This window comes from Capsella rubella, unplaced genomic scaffold, assembly GCF_000375325.1.
Source record: "Capsella rubella cultivar Monte Gargano unplaced genomic scaffold, Caprub1_0 scaffold_4, whole genome shotgun sequence".
NCBI classification, from domain to species: Eukaryota; Viridiplantae; Streptophyta; class Magnoliopsida; order Brassicales; family Brassicaceae; genus Capsella; species Capsella rubella.
Window position 1 is genome coordinate 9739823 of NW_006238920.1, and position 20068 is coordinate 9759890.

Here is a 20068-nt window from a genome sequence, read left to right on the forward strand (position 1 = left end):
TCCTTCTTCATGTAAACACAACAAACATAGAGACTGAATCCATTGGTGAGGAAAGCAAAAGCCTATCATCAGAGAGTGGACCAACGCCCCACTGCGCATCCGTCACTTGTCCGCATGGATCTCCGCGTTTTCGTTCTGTTTGTTTATTGTGATTAAATTAATAGACAACTTCAAGTTGTTATGTGTTAACCATAGTTTATCGTTGACAAAGAAGAAAACAAAAACCATAGTTAATTGGTCAACTTGGTTAACCAACTATAGACTATAGTTTACAATTTTTAGTTTTTTCTTTTCTTTTCTTTTTCTTTTTGTCTACTATCTTACAATTGAGCCAACTTCATCCATTTCCTCCTATTTGATGCTGCAAATAAAATGTACTACGTACTAAAAAAATAGAATAATACTAATTCTTCTACTGACGATAAGGAAATAGAGTTTGAATGACGACATATAAGTGACACTGAATGTAGAGATGGGTCTAATAAAGACTCAAAACTATGTCTCACGAATGTTGGTATCGAAGATTTTATAGGATAAAACGTTGAATCTATTTTGACACAACAAGGTAGTGCACTTTAACTATTGATAGTTGATACGGGTTACAACGTTAACGTTCTGGCCGGCTAACCCAATACACCAACCCTAATTAAGTATTATATATCCATCATCAGTCTTTTTACACTTTTTTCCAAAGATCTATTAGGATCATTTTGATACATTTTGACTTGAACGTCATATATAATACTTTGTTTAAATCTTATGTAGTTATTTGCATACGCTTTTAGTAGTTTTGTACAAACTAAATAAAAAATCAGTTTAGTCATTGGAAAAAGCCATTTTTGTCTAATCGCATTCGTTCTATAGAATGTCCTGAGGAGTATTACTAAGAAATCCCTGTTTGGTTATTTAATTCGTGACAGTATATACATAAAAAAAAAAAAACAAGATTATGGTTTATAGGAATCAAATGAAAGATAATATAATTCCACATTCTTGGGATCTCGATGTTGTGTCCATTGCTTTATTCAGTGAGTAGATATACATAAACAATGTTAATTAGCTTCTTCGATAATATATACATTTAACGAAATCTAAGAACCACAATAACGTCTTTAATACATACTCGACAATATTATAAAACTTATGAGTAACTTCATCTCGAATTTGACATAAAATAATACAATAAATACAAGAGAGAATAAAACATTATAATAATAATTGTCTCTTGGAGCCATTGGGTCTAGAGAGAAGACTTGGTCTTCTTCTTCATCTTTCTCTCTAGTTGATACATATCATTTCTCAGGTTTCTATATATTTTCTTCACCACTTTTTATAATTTATCTGCTTGTCTTGCTATCTCTTCCATTTAATCTAAACCTAAATCATTAGAATCTCCCCAATCCCGTTTTAAATATACTTTTCCTTTTCCGTCAATTTTTTTCCTTTTCTTTTATTTGTTTGATGTTGGCATGGCTGGTCTCGATCTAGGCACAGGTTCTCGCTACGTCCACAACGTCGATGGCGGCGGCAGCGGCCAGTTCACCACAGAAAATCACCACGAAGATAACGGTGGCGCAGGAGGAAACCACCACCATCACCTTCATAATCATGGCCATCATCAAGGTTTAGATTTAATAGCTTCTAATGATAACTCTGGACTAGGGGGCGGTGGAGGAGGAGGGAGCGGTGACCTCGTCATGAGGAGGCCACGTGGCCGTCCAGCTGGATCCAAGAACAAGCCGAAGCCGCCGGTGATCGTCACGCGCGAGAGCGCAAACACTCTTAGGGCTCACATTCTTGAAGTCGGAAGTGGCTGTGACGTTTTCGAGTGTATCTCCACTTACGCACGCCGGAGACAGCGAGGGATTTGCGTTTTGTCCGGCACTGGAACCGTCACTAACGTCAGCATCCGTCAGCCCACGGCCGCTGGAGCTGTTGTGACTCTCCGCGGTACTTTTGAGATTCTTTCTCTTTCCGGATCTTTTCTTCCGCCGCCTGCTCCTCCAGGGGCGACCAGCTTGACTATATTCCTAGCCGGAGCTCAGGGACAGGTCGTTGGAGGTAACGTAGTTGGTGAGCTGATGGCGGCAGGGCCGGTGATGGTCATGGCGGCGTCTTTTACAAACGTGGCTTACGAAAGGTTGCCTCTAGACGAGCATGAAGAGCACTTGCAGGTTCAAAGCGGCGGTGGTGGAGGAGGGAATATGTACTCGGAAGCCACCGGTGGTGGCGGAGGATTGCCGTTCTTTAACTTGCCGATGAGTATGCCTCAGATGGGAGTTGAAAGTTGGCCGGGGAATTCCGCCGGCGCCGGTAGGGCTCCGTTTTAGCAAATGTTTAAGTAACAAATTTATGAAATTATGATTTAAGAAATTGATTTTTCAACACTTTTTTTTCTCCACTCCAAATTTTATGAAATTATATGATTTAAGAAAGAAAATAGTATTATTCATGTATTGACCCACTTATTAGTGCATGATTTTTACTTAGGTTATTGATTTGTGTTTTGAATTAATTTCTCAATTCTAATCCAATTCTTTAATTCGTAAACATAATTGGTTGGTTATTGTTATCAAATTTACCCACGTATAAAGCTTTGAATTATTATTCGAAGATGAATAAGATAGCCGGCCAATACATTTCTCTTGTAAGTAAAATGGGTTAAATCATTTTTACAAATACAGTTTCAATAAAGAGAATATGATATACTTGTAAGTAACGCATATGGTTTATTGACCAAAAAAAAGTAACGCATATGGTTTTTTTTTTTAATTATAAAAACCATAATATAACTGAAGACTGAAGAGGTATCTCTCTCAGTTAAACAATAATCATATTGCTCACTAGGGTTTTTCTCCAAACACATGGCTGAATAAGTTTTTCTCTTTTTCAGATTTTGAGGTCACCATGTTATAACATAAAGAAATGACCAGAAATAATAGTACACGACAAAAGATAAATTTAAAGTAATTAGCGGTAAAATACAAAAGGAAAGTGCAAGTGGAGTGCTAATTGCTAATTAATAAATTAAAATTGATTAATTTGACCAAACTCATTGCCAATCATGCCCTTAATTGCACAACCCATTTGATGCTAAGCTGTCACACACGCAATTATATAAAGTAAAGTAGCCGAAATTAATGTTCATCGAAAACAATTAGTATCGACTAACAATCATTACTTTATCTTTGTCGAATGCTACAGTACGCTCATTGTTTATAGCTTGGAGTAGAACATTAGGATTTGTTTATTGGTTAAACTGTTTTGCTCATTTTCCCTGAACTAATACAGTAAAATAATGGTTCTTATTAGTTTAAGTCAAGTAATTAAATGTTTAAATTACATTGACAACGTTAGAGATGTACACTGCTGCTGTTTTTTGTGAGGGTAGTATACAATTTAGTTATATTTATATATACCTTTTTGTCAACAATATAGTTATCTAATAAATGTTGAAGTGTTGATTAAATAAATTAAGAATATGAAAGTTTTTAACTGTGGGTAAAAGAAGAGACAGCGATGATTTTGACCAAAGTACTACGGATCATTAATTCTTTTTATCTTCATTGGATTTTGTATCTTAACTAACTTTTACGCAAAAATATTAATATTATTAAGAACATGATCATGTTCTGTAAGAATCTAATAAAAAGTTTCTTTATATACATGATCATGTTCTATAAGAGGGCTAATAAAAATTTCTTTATATAAAAAGTCCATAAAGGCGCAAAAGATCACTTGCTAATTGTGGTTTGATATTATGATACACACCTCTCTAATCATAAAACAAACTATCACATCCGAATGTTTGACCGCTATATTTATTGGGTTACTTGAATATTGCAAATGGTTATATACTTATTAACAAGATTATATTGCCACACTGCCACTTACCTGTAAAATACAGTTGCCAAAGCTTCTTTAGATTTTTGTTTGAAGTACTTTACTTTGGAGGGCAAAATAAAAAAAAAGTAGATTTTATAACTCGTTTTCATTTATTTTATTTTTTCTCGTCATATTGTTATGGGTATTTTTTTTTTCTTTTTTGTCAACCTCGTAATATTATTAGTTGCACCAAAACTAAGAATTAGAAAGAGAACATGTTTTGTTGGTTCTTGATTTTTTAAATTTTCAAAAGTAATAAAGGGCCAGCCAATGGCCCACGTATGTAGCATATCTACTAATAATTCGCCTTCTGGTGATAGCCCAATTAAATCTAGCCGACGAATTCTCGCAATTTTTTTCATTATATATATTTTATGAATGGCTCATTGGCTCATATATATTACCAAGTTAATCGACATATTTTTTACAGAGCATAGAAATCAATGATCTCGACAACATCCAAATCCGAAAACGTAGAGGCATCGTTCCGAAGAAGCCACAACAAGTGCTCAAACAAGATCGAGTCGACATGATCAAGCCACACAACTCTACCACTCCTGTTTAACCGGTTCTTGGCACGATCTTTGACCGAACCTATCAAGACTCTAAACGGGTGTTCTTCAAGTACGTACGGTTCGACCAAGAACTCAGTCTTCTCCTTCCCTACCACCACCCTTATGACCGGATCTTCCATACTCTCGGTGATATTCCGGTACGCAAACCGCCGCGAGTCAGCTGAGGAGAGGCGACGGAGTTTCATTACAGGAGATATCAAACAACCCATATTTGAGACAAGAATTGTGGAGTTGTTAATAGATAGATAAAAACTGGATAAGAAGTCTTAAAGAGTTTATAAACACCCAAAAGAAAAAAAAATACGAACACAAAGCAATTGGTTTTGGATAAAACGCGGTTATAACTTATGTAAAGCCCGTGTGTAAAGCTTACAGATGACAGATTTTTCACGCCAAGATTTACTACGTGGCAAGCTACGGTTGGTTGATATTGTTGCGATGTTATATGTCTACTCCTACAGCTTAGAGTTCGATGGCCGACCCACCGGCTAAACTGTCTTTCTCCGTCCACTTGTTTTTAGACATAGAACGATTTCACATGTATATAACCGTATGTACATACAGAGAAAGAAAAATATATTTTCTAACCAACGTTTACCATCTATGCAAGCTTTTCATTATTATCATTACCAAATAAAATACCTTGCATTTACAGTATATACACTGTATATATGAACGAAAATTTATGTTACCGAAAATGACATGTCGTATGATTTTATAAGAATATTTATACAAAGTATGGATTTTGAATATTTATGAAATGACAAATCGATATTTATATCTTCAAAATAAACCACTTACAAAAAAAAAATCATACTTTTACATTTTTCAAAGCATTTAATTTCATCAATGGTTTTCATCTACAGAATCATCGTGTGTGGATTCTTCACCATTTGACAATCAGAAAATTTTAAGTTATGTTTTGACCATGGACGGAAATAGCTCTTATTACTATATTATAAGTAGTCTTTTTATTGTTGTATATCAATTTTAATTTGGGACTATTGTAAATATATATTTTAAAACTCGTTAACTATTAACATTGGAGTTATCTTTTGATTTATGATCATGCGTTCTCACTAAACTTTAGAACTAACATTATATATCGACGTTCCATGCACGTTCTGCATCAGCCATCAGTTAGTAGGAAAACCAAGTTTTCCCCTCTTATAATCACGCTTCTGCCTCCAACTCACACCGTAACACGTAGAGATTATTTAAGTGAAGTTTATTTCTGCGATATTACAGTACATTATGATTTATGCATAAACATCAAAATCATATAACAGGAAAAGAAGAACAAATAAAAAGATATAGAAAATAACCACGACATTTTCAAGACATTTTCGAAAAAAGCATACATATTATGACGGACGGTTATCTTATAATATATCTATCTAGAGCTAGGTTTAGATCTGTCCCGGCGGGTAAGCAGCGCCGGTGGCTCGGGTAGGGTAGGTGGAGTGACCAGGAAGATGGTGGCCGTGAACCTGAGCGTCGGCCGCATGCTCAGCCTTGGATTCGTGGAGCTCAGCTTTGGCCTGTGCCTCCTTAGACTTCTCCCGCTCTTCCGCCAACTTCTTTTCTTTATGGGTCCTCGCCATCGTCTTCTCCGCATGACCCTGAGCCTTTGCACCTCCGATGTTGAGCTTCTCCTTGGCCGTACTGGCCATGTCGCTGATCTTTTCCTTCGCCGACTGCATCTTCGTTTCTTCTCTCCTTATCAAACTTTCAACGTATTCTCCTTTTTGCTTTGCTGCTTTATGCTCTCCGATCTAATTTAAAGACTATTGGGTTGTCGCCACGTGTAACAAATATACACGTGTCACAAGTTATGCATATGTACGTCAGTACGTGGGCTACATATGTACGTAGGCACATGCAAATTGTCAATAGTTATCTTTTTGGATTTTTTCTTCTTATAGTAAAATTATATTACATCTCAAATAGTCAGATTGCAAAATTTTTGTGTGTGATTTTATAAGTTCGCTATTTCAACAAACAAACAAGCTGAAAGAAATAAATTTTGCTGAAAATGTTTATATTATTTGGCTAAAACCATATTTGGAATTCTGATGTCATTTCAAATGTTGTTACATTGTTCATGTTCAAAACAAACAATAGTGGGTGAAATAAAATAAATCATTAAGACAGAGACGAAAAGAATGTTTTTATTTTGAAGATTGATAAATGAATACAAAATATCGGGTTAATAGTTAAAACTTGTGTTAATTCCCATATATCAAGGATGTCCAATCCCATAGTCTTCGCTCATAAAACGTACAGTTGAGACCAAAAAAAAAGAAAAGATAAAAAGAATACAGATTTTTATGTATTATTTATTAAAACATACGGTATAAAAGTTACAGACATATGAGTGAAACAAAAGAAAGTTTTTCTTTGTTTACTTATGTGACGTCAATTGAAAGTGGTTTTCAATTGATTGCACAACTCAACTCTACGTAACGCATCGAGAAGAGCTTTCACAAGAAAAGCAAATTTGAAGTAGAGGGTGTGAGAGAGAGACTTGGAAGTTGGAAGTTGGAAGAGCTTGACTCAGAACTTTTTGCACTTGAGCATCCAGAAAGATGGCTATAAACAGTGAGTCAGTGACTTTGATCGGTGTAGAGAAGAACGGAAGAGAGAGTGCTTCTTCAAGGTGGTTCAGCGAGTTTATATTTCTTCTAAAAACATGGTAACTCTATTCAAAACTCTTCATGTTCTTAAAAGATGCATTTTGTTGTTAGCTTTAGTTTGGAACTGGAAAAAAAATTGAAAACTTTTGTTTATCTGTAACAATGGGTCTTCTCTCAAAGGTTGAATCATTTTAGCTGTCTTTGAAAGGCGGAGTTTTGGTTAACAGTCTTCATTGGTTAATCCAAAACTCACCGATTTGCTCTCTTTACCATATTTTCTAGAATATGGTCTTGTTGCTCTCTCTCAGTTCTCTGTCTGAAACGTGAGGATCTATTTTTATTTTTTATCAATTTTTTTTGTTTGTTTTATATGTGATTTTGCCTCTGGCTTCTTTTGAGTCCAAAGTATCAGATATCACCATCACACCTCATCTTCATGGTAAGATAAGACAAATCAGACACTACACACTTTCTTGGAAAATCGATTTGTTAATCAAAACGTTGTTCTGATATTTTCAGGGTCTCCGGAAATCTGTTCAAGCAAAACATATGCCAAAGCAGAGAACGAATTTCAAGTTCAAGATACATCACCCAAATATGAAGAAGTCATGGAATGTGGTGGTTACCTGAAAAATACGTCTGCAGGCTTCTCTGCTGGATGGACTCGTTTGGTATCTGAGTATCCTCTAGCAGTTGGAGCCACTTGCAATTTTACATTTCTCAAACCATACGAGCTGATTCTCTTTGTCTCAAAGCCCTAAGAAAAGACTCACTATTGATGGTGGATGCGAAAGTGTATTGGAGAGCAAACAACCGAGTAACAAGACTGTTGTTTATAAGTGTTGTCTTAAGTTTTATGCTAGGTTCTTAAGATAGTATCTGAACTTAAACCGAATGCTTATCAGATGGATCTCTGTAGCTTGATATGTCTCGGACCGATTTTAATATGTTGTGTTTGTTTTTTCCGTGAGGCTTTAAACTGCTTTCACTCTACTAGTCTACTCGTACATTAAAAAAACCACACATCTGTTGGAATTCGACTGAGGCAGATGCAGAACAACGGTTCAATATCAGAGAATTCAGAGTTATATTATAAAATCAAGTTTCTGGAAAACATGGACCAATCGTAACGATCAAGTTTCTCAGACAAATTTATGTCTCAAATAACCAGGTTACCTTGGCCAAATTTCTCTTTTTGCTTTTTTATTTTTGGTCTCACTTCTTCTAAAGCCAAAAACACCAACCAACAAACAACTATAAGGATTAACAGTGAAGCACTATTTGAATAGCTGATATTGATCTTATGTCATTGGAAAGAGATGATTACACATTTGAACAAGCCAAGGGAACTGATTAGTTATAAATACCAAATACTTAACTTACTCTAATAATGTATAAACAATTGGGTTACTTGCATATTTTACAAAGAAAAAGGTTTTTGAGAGTTACTATTTGCTGGTATCAGCATCAGAGTTCCCATATACAGCAGCAAAGTAGTAGCTCACAGTCTTAGGTGTTATGCCAGGGAATCTGTGGGAGCTATCTGGTTGCAAATCAATCTTAACGAATGGCCATTGCATTGCCTGTGCGGCTGCACACTCTTCCCATCCATCCCCGATCGCACAGAATCTGAATTTTGGGTGGTTGAAACGTTCCTTGATCCATTTGAAACATTGGAGCTTCCCCACATCTATCGAACTGTACACTAAAGAAAGGCAAAAATTGTTCAATGCTTTATTTTTTCTTCCACAAAAAAAATGCAAATGCATGAAGGAGCTTGCACCGTAGCAATAACTACGTGGATCTGAAGTTTAAGTATCCCATTGAAGGAGATGTCTCCGAGCTTACCATTTTCATGTCTTAGGAATGTATCTAGCCGGAAAAGTAGGCACTTCACGAGGCTTGGTATGAGGGCCCCGGAAGTCACTAGAATGTGTACATCCTGAGAGCTTTGATTTTCATCTATTGCACCTGTTCCATCAACAGACTCTTCTTGCACACATGAACACTGCTCCAAGAAAGCCCTTGCTGCAATTGAGACAAAACCATACTGAGCGGTAGACAGAGAAATAAAGAAAAAACCCACAAAGTTCAATATTTACCCGAGGAAAGCCACCCATCTGTGTATTCATCAGTTACGTTATACAACTCATCCAATACACTCATTGTCTCACTGTCAATCAAAGGACGCAAACCCTGGAATGATAAAGAAAGGACATTTGTACTTGTGCCGTAGAAAATCAGTCACAGGTAACATATGGAAAATATCAGTACCTTTTCATATTTGTGCGCAGCAGCTCGATGCCTGTACGCAAGTCTCCTCTTGTTCAAGTCATCAGTAGGAGTAGTAAAGTCATCTTGTTTGAAATCATACCCAGAAAGATCCTTTCCGTCATCGTACTGTCTCAAAGAATCAAGAAATGGCTCATTGCATTCCTCAACCTGAAAATGTTTTGTAGGTGACAGAGATTACGAGGAAATCTCATAATTATCTCGGTAATGAACTTGTAACTGAAGAAAAGACTTACTTGCTCGTAGAAGAAAAAATCGTCACAGATCTGAAGTATGTGATCCTCCCACTTCTTCCCAATCTCTAAACCTCTTTTAACATCTTTAGAGCCATTAAAAGACTCAGCATAAGTCCCATTTAACAGAGATCTTAGTAAGATTAGAGTCTCGTCCATGTCCCATATGTACACGTTCACTAGTCCACCATCAGAAACCAAAGTTCCGAGCTTTGCTGTATTATCATCCATAATCTGCCCTCTTCCCTGACTATAACAAGTTAAAAACCACAGATCACTCCTTCCATCAAATGACAAAAAGATGCGACGAAATTAAGAATCGATGAGAACTAATTCGAGGCACCTACATTGGCTACTAATTCACTGATGAAACAATCAGCGAGCAGTTGACTGAAATTTCTTGGCAGAAACAAAACCCATAAATTTTCCAAAAAAGAGCAAATATTTTAACAGACCCATGACTAATTTCACCAAACAAAACCTTAGAAACTTCGATATTAACGATTCAAGGTAAGATAAATAAAGCAAAAATTAGAGTATTCAGATCAAACGAGGATCGAGGACAGGTAACACGAAGTTCAAAAATTCAAAAAGACCATACCTGGCGATAGGATGAGCAAGATGGAGCTCCGGGGGCTTAGTGACGACGATACTTGTCAAACTTCGGAGACAAAAGGAGGAGTGGATGGTAAACTGCACATAAAATGGCGTGCCGTTTCATACCATTAAAACTCCAGACCCATTGAAAAGCCCATTTAGGCCCATTACACGTCAGTTAGAAACACACACCACCAGACACTGAAGAAAGAAGCTTGTCTCCTTTTTTCTTGCATGTCCCTTTAGCTTCTCATTTCTTCCGTCTCCACCTAAGTCCGTTCTTCCCAGCTGAAAAATAAATACAGCCATCGCCGATCATCAGTAAGTTCTTCTATACTTGTTCTAATTTCAAAATCTGTAAATTTTTTGAACACCATTTTGTCATCAATTAACACCCATTTCTCTTGATTCTGGTTTGGTGTTCATTTGAGGATTCAATGATCTTCACTGTTTCAATCTCTTTTGATATTTTTTTTTTCGTTTTCTTCCTTCAGATTTTCGTATATACAAAGACGTGCGTTTGATTCTGATGGGTTGTACTGTGAGGGAGAAGCATGTTAGGCCGAACCGGAAGACCCGATCCGTGAAACCCGAATTCGATCCGTGTTGTTTGCTGGACAGGACGGCTCTATCGAAATCAATAGTTGAATCGAGTCTAAAGCATCTTGTTTATCACCCGGGTCTTCTTGACTCGTGTCCAGAGTCTAACCCTAGTGGTAATTTTGAGGATAATGGTTGGGGTTACTGTACAGAGGAGCAATTAGAGGATATACTGCTTAAACATTTGGAGTATATATACAATGAAGCGATATCGAAGCTTGTGGCATTGGGTTATAATGAGGATGTGGCGTTGAGAGCCGTTCTTAGTAATGGGTATTGTTATGGTGGAATGGATGTTATGACGAATATTCTGCATAATTCCTTGGCTTATCTTAAGAGTAGTACCGGTGAAGGTAGTAATGGGAATGATGAGGACCAGTCAGAGACGGTTTTTACGGATTTGATACAGTTGGAGGAGTATTCTCTTGCGGGTATGGTTTATTTGCTGCAACAAGTTAAACCTCATCTGAGTAAAGGTGATGCAATGTGGTGTTTGTTAATGAGTGAGCTTCATGTCGGAAGGGCGAGTACCATGGATATACCGAGTTCTGGAAATGGGGATGGTAGTAATGTACAAGGAGTTGATGGTACTAGTATGGTAAATGGTGGTGGTGGTGCTATTGCGCCGGCATTGTGTAGATTCCATGGAGGTTGGGGTTTTGGGAATGGGAGAGGACCTAAGTTTTCTGGTAATGGGGTTTCTTCCTGTGGTGAAGAGTTAACATTGAAGAGAGAGATCGACTGTCCAAGGAGATTTAATCTTTCACCGTCGATGAAGTCTTTGTTGAGAGAGAATGTTGCAGCCTTTGCTGCTGGGTATCGTGCTAGTATGGAGCAAAAGAAGCAGATGCAAATGCAGTCTGATACTAGTGGTAATAGCTTGTCTTGCCCGGCTGCTGCTAAATTTTCAGGGACGTGTGAGCAGCCACGTAAACCAGGGAGTGAAGAAAGTGTCAGTTCAGTACTGGAGAAATTCCGTGATCTGAACCTTGATGACAATGTTGATTCAGCACCTGAGGAGCTAAAGGATGATGCTTTAATAGGACTACTTCAGCAGGTTCAGGATCTCAAAAAGCAGTTAAAGGACAGGAAAGACTGGGCTCAGAAGAAGGCAATGCAAGCTGCCCAAAAGGTCAGCGATGAACTTGGCGAGCTTAAATTGTTGAGGAGTGAGAGAGAAGAAACCCAACGGTTGAAAAAAGGGAAACAAACTCGTGAGGACTCAACCTTGAAAAAATTATCAGAGATGGAAAATGCTCTTAGAAAAGCTAGCGGTCAAGTTGACAAGGCAAGTGCGATAGCCAGGGCACTTGAGAACGAAAATGCAGAAATACGGGCGGAAATGGAAGCCTCCAAATTAAGTGCATCCGAATCTCTCACAGCTTGCATGGAGGCATCGAAGAAAGAGAAAAAATGTTTGAAGAAACGTGCAGCCTGGGAGAAGCAGAAAGTGAAGTTGCAGGACGAGATTACAGCTGAGAAAGAGAAGATTAAGGCACTCAATAGGGCTTTAACTCAGATCACACAGGAAGAAAAAGAATATGAGGTACCAAGAAATGCATTATCTTCGTTTACACACCAAGATATCCTCTGGAGCTTCACAATTTTACTTAGGATTCAAGAGAATGTACCCATCTCTTTGAATCGCAGTCTACTTACCTGACAGAAATCAGTTTTGAGATCTGTTCCTTAAGAATTATTACACCTATTTATACTTTTCAGGGGCCAGGTCCTACTCTCTATACTGCTAGATGGATCATATTCGCATAGACCGTCGTCTATTTTTGGGCAGTTTTCATGTTCTTTTCATCTTGTTCAATATGTATCTGCAGGCGAAATGGAGGCAAGAGCAGAAAGCTAAGGAGCAAGCTTTGGCTCAAGTGGAAGAAGAACAGCGCTCCAAGGAAGCAACCGAGGCTAGCAACAAGAGAAAGGTGGAAAGCCTGCGTTTAAAGATCGAAATAGATTTCCAGAGACACAAAGACGATCTCCAAAGACTGGAACAAGAGCTGTCTCGGCTCAACAGAGCCTCTTCGACTGACTCAAGCCTCCAATCCAATAACACCTCTCAAACAAAAGGGAAATCAGACAAGTCAAAGGGAGAAGCAATGTCTAAGCTGCTTGAAGAGCTGGATAGGCTTGATGGGTCATATGAGAAGGAAGCAAACTGTGACCGGGAATGTTTGATCTGCATGAAAGATGAGGTTTCGGTTGTGTTTCTCCCTTGTGCACACCAAGTTGTTTGTGCGAGCTGCAGCGATAGCTTCATGGGCGGTAGCAAAGCGACATGTCCTTGTTGCAGAGCTCCGGTTCAGCAGAGAATCCGTGTCTTTGGAGCGAGTTCTTAGTAAAAAATTGTTATCTGGGTTTCAGAGATTAATCACAGGCTGTTGTGATTCACAGCGCAACTACGTTTGTCAGGTATAATATATATTTTTGTTTATGGCTCCATCTCTCTTCTTCAAATTGTCTCTTATCTTCAGTCTGAGGATTCTGGACTATTTTGCATTTGCTCTTTGCATAAATATTTGTTTTGAGTTGTTGTTGAAAGAAGATGTTACCTGGTTTATGATCTTCCCAGGATTCACAATGTAAGTAAATAAAATTCTACCATCCCTAACCCAACCCTTAGACGTCGTCCTTTACTCAATGAACCATTTGCCATTCCACATTAGCCACTATCTTTTCTTATGGAAAAAAAAATCAACTTTTGAATTGATACATATAAATAAACTGGACTAGATATCTATTCTCTAACTTGTGACGAAGATAAGCGGAACCCTTGAGCTTATCAATTTCTAATATTTGTCCACTTACAAAGATCAAGCAATTATTTCATGACAAATATACCAATCAAGTTTCATTTGGAAAGAAATCACTTGATATGTCAATAACAATGAACTAGACCGGTTTAGACCGGTAGAGACCAATTAAAATTATGGAAATTCAAACGTACGATATTAAAAAGAGGCTTCAGTGTTACGTATAAATAGACGTTGGTACATTAAAACGGGGCAAAAACACATTCGACGCAGAATCCGTTCGTCTTCGGAGGAGACTTAAGTCGCCGCCGGTGAGTACTCTTCGATTCATCCCGTTCCGCCGTACAATTCCTGTTATTTGCCGTCTTGTGGTAAGCCTCATAACCTTTCATCACCTTCCTTCTCCATCTCTCTGCGAGTTTCAGCAAACCTAGATCTCTTTAAGTGTTAGCCCTTATCTTTTAGGGTTTGTACATTGTTCCGATCCTTCTGAAATTATTTGTCTCGGCTAATTACCGCCTATACTTGGGTTTAGATTCCTGGTTCCCCTGTTTTAGTCGGTGAGGTTTATGTATTACTCACTAACTCTGTGTTGATTTCGTTGTGTTGGTTTGTTATTGTAGTGCAGTGAGAATGGGGAGCAATGATTTGAGCACCTGGGTCTCAGACAAGTTGATGGTTCTGCTAGGCTATTCACAAACTGCTGTTGTGAAATATCTAATTGCAATGGGTAATCTTGGTCTTTCGTTCTGAATCATGAAAGAAAAGTGAAGATTTTGGCTATTTTGATTGTAGCTAACCAAGTTGGATTTTTTTTTTTGTGCAGCTAAAAAATCAGAATCACCAGATGAACTCGTGCGTGAGTTGGTGGCTTGCGGGTTTTCTTTGTCTGGTGATACGCGTGCCTTTGCAGAAGAAATTTATGCCAGAGTTCCCCGGAAAACCGCTGGTGTGAATGTGAGTTCCTCAATACCTCTCATGCTCTCTTTTTTTTTCTGATTGGGAATTCAAAGTATGACATAGTTATAAATAGAGTTTTAATTTCGTTGATTTTTTTGGTTTCTTTCAGCTCTACCAACATCAAGAAGCAGAGGCAGCGATGCTGTTGAAGAAGCAGAAAACTTTTTCCCTTTTGGAGGCTGATCATGATGAAGATGAAGGCAATGTAGAGAAACAATATGCTTTGGAATCAGCAAAGTCAGATAAAACACGAAAGAGGTTCAGGAAGAAAATTGAGGAACAGGAAGACTACGACGATGATGAGGCAATTGTTTTCTATTCAATGACAGACTTCCTTTTTTTCCTTTATGGTAAGATATAGCACCATAGCTCTTCTAATAATGTGGTACCCCTTCTGACTAAACAACAATGCAGGTGCTGATTGCTAGAGAGGACAAAAGGAATGTTAAGCGAAAGGTGTCCGAAGACGACAATGATGGCATTGAGGTATATTTGGCTTGTGGCTACTCCTAGGTGTTTGCATTTTAGCTAGCAAAATATTCCTTATTTGTTTTTGTGTAGTTATGTGTGGACAATACCTGCTTTCATAATGATTTGCGGACAATCTGCTTCAATCATGTTCATTTGGCACAGTCTGAAGAGGAAAGATTACGTGACCAAAGGGAGAGAGAAGAACTAGAGCAGCACCTAAGAGAGCGTGATGCTGCACGGACACGGAAGGTATGTCTTATCTGTTATGTGCACCGAAAAGATCCCTGTTTTTAGTAATTTAATGTGTTTTCTTTGCATACCGGAGAAAGAAACAAGCTAACCTTCTCATCTTGACATCCTTTTTTAGCTAACCAGCTGCATTTTTTTTTTGCGGAAACAATAGACAAGATTAACTCGTTATCTCATTTATCATTCTTTAAGCTAAAAAAAAAAGAACTGCCAAATCTTTAAACTTAATATACCATTCAATCCTGTATGCTTAGGCGCTTTTGCTAGTCAAAGAAAATTATGTAAGGATTCATTGATCCATTGTTATTATTTGATCTTATTTTTGTTACTAACCTGTCTCTTTCTTCTCTTTAATGAACAGCTAACAGAGCCAAAAATGTCAAAGGTAGAGAAAGGTACGGCCTACCAGAGCTCATACATGAACATGTATAAGCATCTTTGTGTTGAATTATGGGTGAAACCAAATTTTTGTTTCTGCTGGACTCATTTAGAAATTCTTATATTGCAAAACAGAAGGGGTTGTTCGAAGAGATAGTGCTGTAGACAAGGATACACAATCCTTAAGGTACTTCCGGTGTTTCTCTAGCTAATATTTTCTTCCCTGCATCTATTCCTTTTTGAGAGAGAAATAAAGAAATGCATCCATATTCAAATACAATGTAAGGTACTTATGGGTTAAATATTATTCCCGTATTTGACATACCATGTAAAGTTGCCAAATTAATTTCCAGTTAAGAACTATTGACGCCATCAATTGTGTCCTATCGTCCTAATATTTTGAAAATTATATTTTTAATGATTTTCTTCATTCATTGTTATTGATTATGCTTTGCTGGTTTTGATTCAGGAAGTTCTCACGGCAAAATTATGTTAAAGAGAGGGTTTCGAAGAAACTAAAAGAGCTAAAGTACTTGACTTTAAGAGTTCTTTTTCACCTTAATTCTGGTACCTATTTTACTGTTGAACCTGAATTGACTTCTTATTTCTCCTCTTTTCTTCACAGGGATTATCTAGAAGATGAATCATACCTTTTTAGAGATGAAAAGCTCACTGAAGCAGAAATTCATGATAATAGGTGATTCAGACATCTTTTTCACCAAGTTGCAGCTTGATTGCTTTGGTGATTATCAAAAATCACAGTGGTGGCTTACTTTTGGGAATTTATTTGTAATTATCTGAAAACTATATGGCAGTATTAAGATTTGCTAGGATTTGTTAATTATTGGCTAATAGAATTTAGCATTGGTTGATCTGATACCTTGACAGATACAAGAAAGCAATCTTCGAGCTCATAAATGAAAGTACACAAGAAGAAGATAATGTAGGAGAGGTCATTGCATCGTACTGGACCTTTTTTACGTTTTTGCCTACAAAAAAAGTCCGTTATGGTTTTAGTTTTTTTTCTTCTTCTGAATTATTTGTACTTCTCTCTTTTTTCAACCTCTTTGGAGTTCAGTATAGAATGCCAGATGCATATGATCAAGATGGAAGTGTTGATCAGGAGAAGAGATTTGCTGTTTCTGTACAACGTTACAGGTGGGTTGAGAGAGAATGCAGGACTTGGAATCCATAACATTCTACTTTGCTACACTTCAAACATCACTGATTCGTGTTGTATAAGTGTTATAGATGTCCTAAATTATCTTTTTTTGATTAGGGACATGGGTTCCACGGAGAAAATGAACCCCTTTGCAGAGCAAGAAGCTTGGGAAGACCATCAGATTGGTAATTTTCTGTTACGGTGCTTTTATCATTGAACAGTCTTGTTTGTTAAATGGCATCGTTTATGATATTTACTAAATGACTTTTTCATGCAGGAAATGCAACATTAAAATTTGGCGCAAAGAATAAGCAGGTCTCAGACAATTACGAGTAAGATGTTACTTATTTGTCCTATTTCAAATTTTACTTTCGGCTGATTATCCTTGCTATCTTTTTACCATAAATATATAATTGTTTCTGCAGGTTTGTATTTGAAGACCAAATCGACTTCATAAAAGCATCTGTGTTGGCTGGTGATAATGTATTGACTATGATACCTATTAGGTCTGTAGTATATCTTTTTATGCACTGAGTTTTAGCTGACTACTCATCTGTTTTCATTACAGTATGAAGATCTAATGCATGCTAAACCATCTCAAGATTCTACTGGGAAATCGGCTTTTGATATACTTCAGGTGCTTCTCTTTTCTCCACTTACCTTGTTTGATCAAATTCAACGATTGGAGCTCTTTTTAGATGTTTCACTGGCCATAAAAACATCTCAGTAATTGTATATTTCCGTGTTTGAAGTATTCCTTTTCTGAAGTTGAAAGATTTTCTGACATGTTTAAATGTTATTTCCTAATGAATCAGGAGGAGAGAAAAACACTGCCAATTTATTCATATCGTGATCAACTTCTTAATGCTGTTAAAGATCATCAGGTAATTCTTCCTTTCATGTCATCTGTTTTTTTTTTTTGAAGTAATTGATCCGTACTCTCAAATTGTATCAGTAATGACATAATCAGATCATCAGATAAGAGAGAAGCTTTCTATAGCTAATATCATCCTGACTTAGCATTTGAGTATGACTAGAATTAACCACGGATAAAGTATTTTGAAAAGAGTACATTTATGAGAAAAGCTCGCATATCTTATTGATGTTGGGTTTTAAAGTTTTTTATTATGAAAATGTGTATATATCTATTATTTTATTTGGATATTGATTTCTTCTGTTACATGTATGATACAGACCCTTTTCCTTCATTTGTAACTGACCAGGTTCTTATAATTGTGGGAGAAACGGGTTCTGGCAAGACTACACAGATACCCCAATATCTTCACGAAGCTGGTTACACAAAGCATGGAAAGGTACACTAGACCTTAATTGAAGCACATAATCAAATGAATTATTAGCCTTTAAAGCATAAAAGAGGAATTTAAGTGTCATCAGTAATTTTTGTGTTATTTATTCTTTAGATGAGAGCTTTAGCATGTCCAAGTTTCCACAAGCAAGTCTATCCCATTTATTGAAGTTTTCTGTTTTTGAGAAGCTAGCTTATTAGAGATTTAAGGGAATGCCTTTGTGCATAAAGCATAATATTTGAGGCCAGATTTTTGAAAGTATAAAAACATGAAAGGCAGACGTTAGGTTAACCATTAATAGTTACTTTTAAGCACCCTAATTATTTTTTTGTCGTATGGCAGGTTGGTTGTACGCAGCCTCGAAGAGTTGCGGCTATGAGTGTGGCTGCTCGTGTTGCTCAAGAGATGGGTGGTAAACTTGGGCATGAGGTATGTTTTCTTTTTGTTTATATGAACATTTTTCCCTGTGGCAATTGTTTGACTATACACTGCAAGAAACTAAAGCTGGTGGTGCTTGTCACAGGTTGGCTATTCCATTCGATTTGAGGATTGTACGTCTGAGAAAACAATTCTGAAGTATATGACTGATGGAATGCTTTTGCGTGAGTTGCTCGGTGAACCAGATCTGGGCAGTTACAGGTAATCAACTTTCTTACCCAATTTGTTTTAGCATGGGGCATGTGAAACATTATCTACTTACTATTTTCTCATCCTTCAGTGTTATCATCGTGGATGAAGCGCATGAAAGAACTTTGCACACCGACATACTATTTGGATTAGTTAAGGCAAGTATAAACGATATACCAATCTTTTTACTTCACTCAGTTAGAGTTAGATCTTTGGATATGTTTCTGATTCTTCTTCTTATGGCAGGATATAGCACGGGCTCGGCCTGATCTGAAGTTATTGATATCCAGTGCAACCATGGATGCAGAGAAGTTTTCTGATTTCTTTGACCAAGCCCCTATCTTTAATTTCCCAGGAAGAAGGTATCCAGTTGACATTTGCTTTACTACTGCACCTGAAGCTGATTACATGGACGCAGCAATAGCTACTGTGCTTACGATACATGTGAAGGAACCACTTGGAGATGTATTGGTCTTCCTCCCAGGTCAAGAGGAAATTGAGGCCGTAGAAGAGAACTTGAAGAACAAGATTAGAGGTTTGGGTACAAAGATCCGTGAACTCATTATATGCCCAATTTACGCTAACCTTCCAAGCGAACTCCAAGCAAAAATATTTGAACCAACTCCTGAAGGGGCACGGAAAGTGGTGCTAGCGACAAATATTGCTGAAACATCATTGACCATCGATGGTATTAAGTATGTCATTGATCCGGGCTTTAGCAAGATGAAATCCTATAACCCTAGAACAGGGATGGAATCGTTGCTTGTAACACCTATCTCTAAGGCTTCAGCGACGCAGCGAGCTGGTCGAGCTGGAAGAACAAGTGCGGGGAAGTGTTACCGCTTATACACGGCGTATAATTATTACAATGACTTGGAGGACAATACCGTACCTGAAATTCAAAGGACTAATCTTGCTAGTGTGGTGCTTGCTTTGAAGAGTCTTGGTATTCATAATCTGCTGAACTTTGACTTCATGGACCCTGCACCTGCTGAAGCTCTTATCAAGTCCTTAGAGCTTCTCTTTGCTCTGGGGGCTCTCAATCAGCTGGGCGAATTGACTAAAGCTGGTAGGCGGATGGCAGAGTTTCCCCTTGATCCAATGTTGTCGAAGATGATTGTTGTTTCTGACAAATACAAATGCTCCGATGAGATCATATCCATTGCTGCTATGTTGTCCATCGGGCCTTCTATCTTTTACCGTCCCAAGGACAAGCAAGTTCATGCTGACAATGCAATGATGAATTTTCACGTTGGAAATGTTGGTGATCACATTGCTATGCTCAAGGTCTATACATTTCTCCCCCCCCCCTCCTCCTCTCTCTCTCTCTCTCT

At 37.5% G+C, this 20068-nt stretch overlaps 7 protein-coding genes across 9 annotated transcripts in view; 4 read left to right on the forward strand and 3 right to left on the reverse strand.

Moving 5' to 3' along the window:
• Positions 1–1319: 1319 nt before the first annotated feature.
• LOC17888238 (AT-hook motif nuclear-localized protein 21) lies at positions 1320–2401 on the forward strand. The gene has a single exon (XM_006296199.2). The coding sequence runs from the start codon at positions 1470–1472 to the stop codon at positions 2328–2330; it is 861 nt and encodes a 286-aa protein (XP_006296261.1). The 5' UTR covers positions 1320–1469; the 3' UTR covers positions 2331–2401.
• A 1816-nt stretch (positions 2402–4217) lies between these two features.
• On the reverse strand, positions 4218–5014 carry LOC17889730. Its single transcript, XM_006295188.2, has one exon. The coding sequence runs from the start codon at positions 4667–4669 to the stop codon at positions 4310–4312; it is 360 nt and encodes a 119-aa protein (XP_006295250.1). The 5' UTR covers positions 4670–5014; the 3' UTR covers positions 4218–4309.
• A 659-nt stretch (positions 5015–5673) lies between these two features.
• Positions 5674–6221, reverse strand: LOC17890426 (late embryogenesis abundant protein 18). Its single transcript, XM_006295906.2, has one exon. It carries the CDS (start codon positions 6161–6163, stop codon positions 5870–5872), a length of 294 nt encoding a protein of 97 aa, XP_006295968.1. The 5' UTR covers positions 6164–6221; the 3' UTR covers positions 5674–5869.
• A 714-nt stretch (positions 6222–6935) lies between these two features.
• On the forward strand, positions 6936–8059 carry LOC111831199 (B3 domain-containing protein At2g35310). The gene is given in 4 exon segments (XM_023785022.1): positions 6936–7155; positions 7496–7535; positions 7616–7715; positions 7718–8059. Coding segments are annotated over 4 exon segments (387 nt in total). The 5' UTR covers positions 6936–7048; the 3' UTR covers positions 7858–8059.
• Positions 8060–8374: 315 nt separating this feature from the next.
• LOC17888593 (eyes absent homolog 4) lies at positions 8375–10332 on the reverse strand. Of its 2 annotated transcripts, none has more exons than XM_006294457.2 (6): positions 10223–10332; positions 9625–9871; positions 9371–9538; positions 9199–9292; positions 8945–9124; positions 8375–8801 (listed from the first exon to the last, which is right to left on the reverse strand). In XM_006294457.2, the coding sequence occupies exons 2-6, from the start codon at positions 9850–9852 to the stop codon at positions 8545–8547; spliced, it is 927 nt and encodes a 308-aa protein (XP_006294519.2). In that variant the 5' UTR covers positions 9853–9871; positions 10223–10332; the 3' UTR covers positions 8375–8544. The 2 variants fall into 2 exon arrangements, with proteins under 2 accessions (XP_006294519.2, XP_023639531.1); XM_023783763.1 differs by lacking the exon at positions 10223–10332 and adding an exon at positions 9969–10191.
• A 90-nt stretch (positions 10333–10422) lies between these two features.
• LOC17888286 (MND1-interacting protein 1) lies at positions 10423–13443 on the forward strand. The gene is made up of 3 exons (XM_006293708.2): positions 10423–10539; positions 10713–12364; positions 12651–13443. Exons 2-3 carry the CDS (start codon positions 10748–10750, stop codon positions 13164–13166), a joined length of 2133 nt encoding a protein of 710 aa, XP_006293770.1. The 5' UTR covers positions 10423–10539; positions 10713–10747; the 3' UTR covers positions 13167–13443.
• A 408-nt stretch (positions 13444–13851) lies between these two features.
• The window catches only part of LOC17888153 (probable pre-mRNA-splicing factor ATP-dependent RNA helicase DEAH6), a 7508-nt gene continuing 1291 nt past the window's right edge, over positions 13852–20068 (forward strand). Inside the window, exons 1-22 of one of the 2 annotated variants that reach the window (XM_006296492.2) lie at positions 13852–13951; positions 14204–14310; positions 14407–14537; positions 14650–14844; positions 14955–15026; positions 15174–15260; positions 15622–15655; positions 15774–15825; positions 16108–16167; positions 16264–16335; positions 16527–16590; positions 16717–16796; positions 16918–16985; positions 17078–17132; positions 17226–17283; positions 17369–17437; positions 17616–17684; positions 18024–18113; positions 18450–18536; positions 18631–18746; positions 18826–18892; positions 18981–20021. In XM_006296492.2, coding sequence (XP_006296554.2) covers positions 14214–14310; positions 14407–14537; positions 14650–14844; positions 14955–15026; positions 15174–15260; positions 15622–15655; positions 15774–15825; positions 16108–16167; positions 16264–16335; positions 16527–16590; positions 16717–16796; positions 16918–16985; positions 17078–17132; positions 17226–17283; positions 17369–17437; positions 17616–17684; positions 18024–18113; positions 18450–18536; positions 18631–18746; positions 18826–18892; positions 18981–20021 — 2664 coding nt within the window. In that variant the 5' untranslated portion in view covers positions 13852–13951; positions 14204–14213. Of the gene's footprint in view, positions 13952–14203; positions 14311–14406; positions 14538–14649; positions 14845–14954; positions 15027–15173; positions 15261–15621; positions 15656–15773; positions 15826–16107; positions 16336–16526; positions 16591–16716; positions 16797–16917; positions 16986–17077; positions 17133–17225; positions 17284–17368; positions 17438–17615; positions 17685–18023; positions 18114–18449; positions 18537–18630; positions 18747–18825; positions 18893–18980; positions 20022–20068 lie in introns of both variants that reach the window. The other variant, XM_023783735.1, reaches the window with a different exon arrangement.

Bases quoted from the DNA above. Each gene is read 5' to 3' on its own strand.
- LOC17889730 (XM_006295188.2), bottom strand. From the start codon at position 4,669: ATGGGTTGTTTGATATCTCCTGTAATGAAACTCCGTCGCCTCTCCTCA.
- LOC17888593 (XM_006294457.2), bottom strand. From the start codon at position 9,852: ATGGATGATAATACAGCAAAGCTCGGAACTTTGGTTTCTGATGGTGGA. The intron at 9,293-9,370 runs GTACTGATATTT...TTATCATTCCAG, and splicing joins CTGCGCACAAATATGAAAAG to GGTTTGCGTCCTTTGATTGA. The intron at 8,802-8,944 runs GTAAGCTCGGAG...GCCTTTCTTTAG, and splicing joins ATTCCTAAGACATGAAAATG to TGTACAGTTCGATAGATGTG.
- LOC17888238 (XM_006296199.2), top strand. From the start codon at position 1,470: ATGGCTGGTCTCGATCTAGGCACAGGTTCTCGCTACGTCCACAACGTC.
- LOC17890426 (XM_006295906.2), bottom strand. From the start codon at position 6,163: ATGCAGTCGGCGAAGGAAAAGATCAGCGACATGGCCAGTACGGCCAAG.
- LOC17888286 (XM_006293708.2), top strand. From the start codon at position 10,748: ATGGGTTGTACTGTGAGGGAGAAGCATGTTAGGCCGAACCGGAAGACC. The intron at 12,365-12,650 runs GTACCAAGAAAT...ATGTATCTGCAG, and splicing joins AGGAAGAAAAAGAATATGAG to GCGAAATGGAGGCAAGAGCA.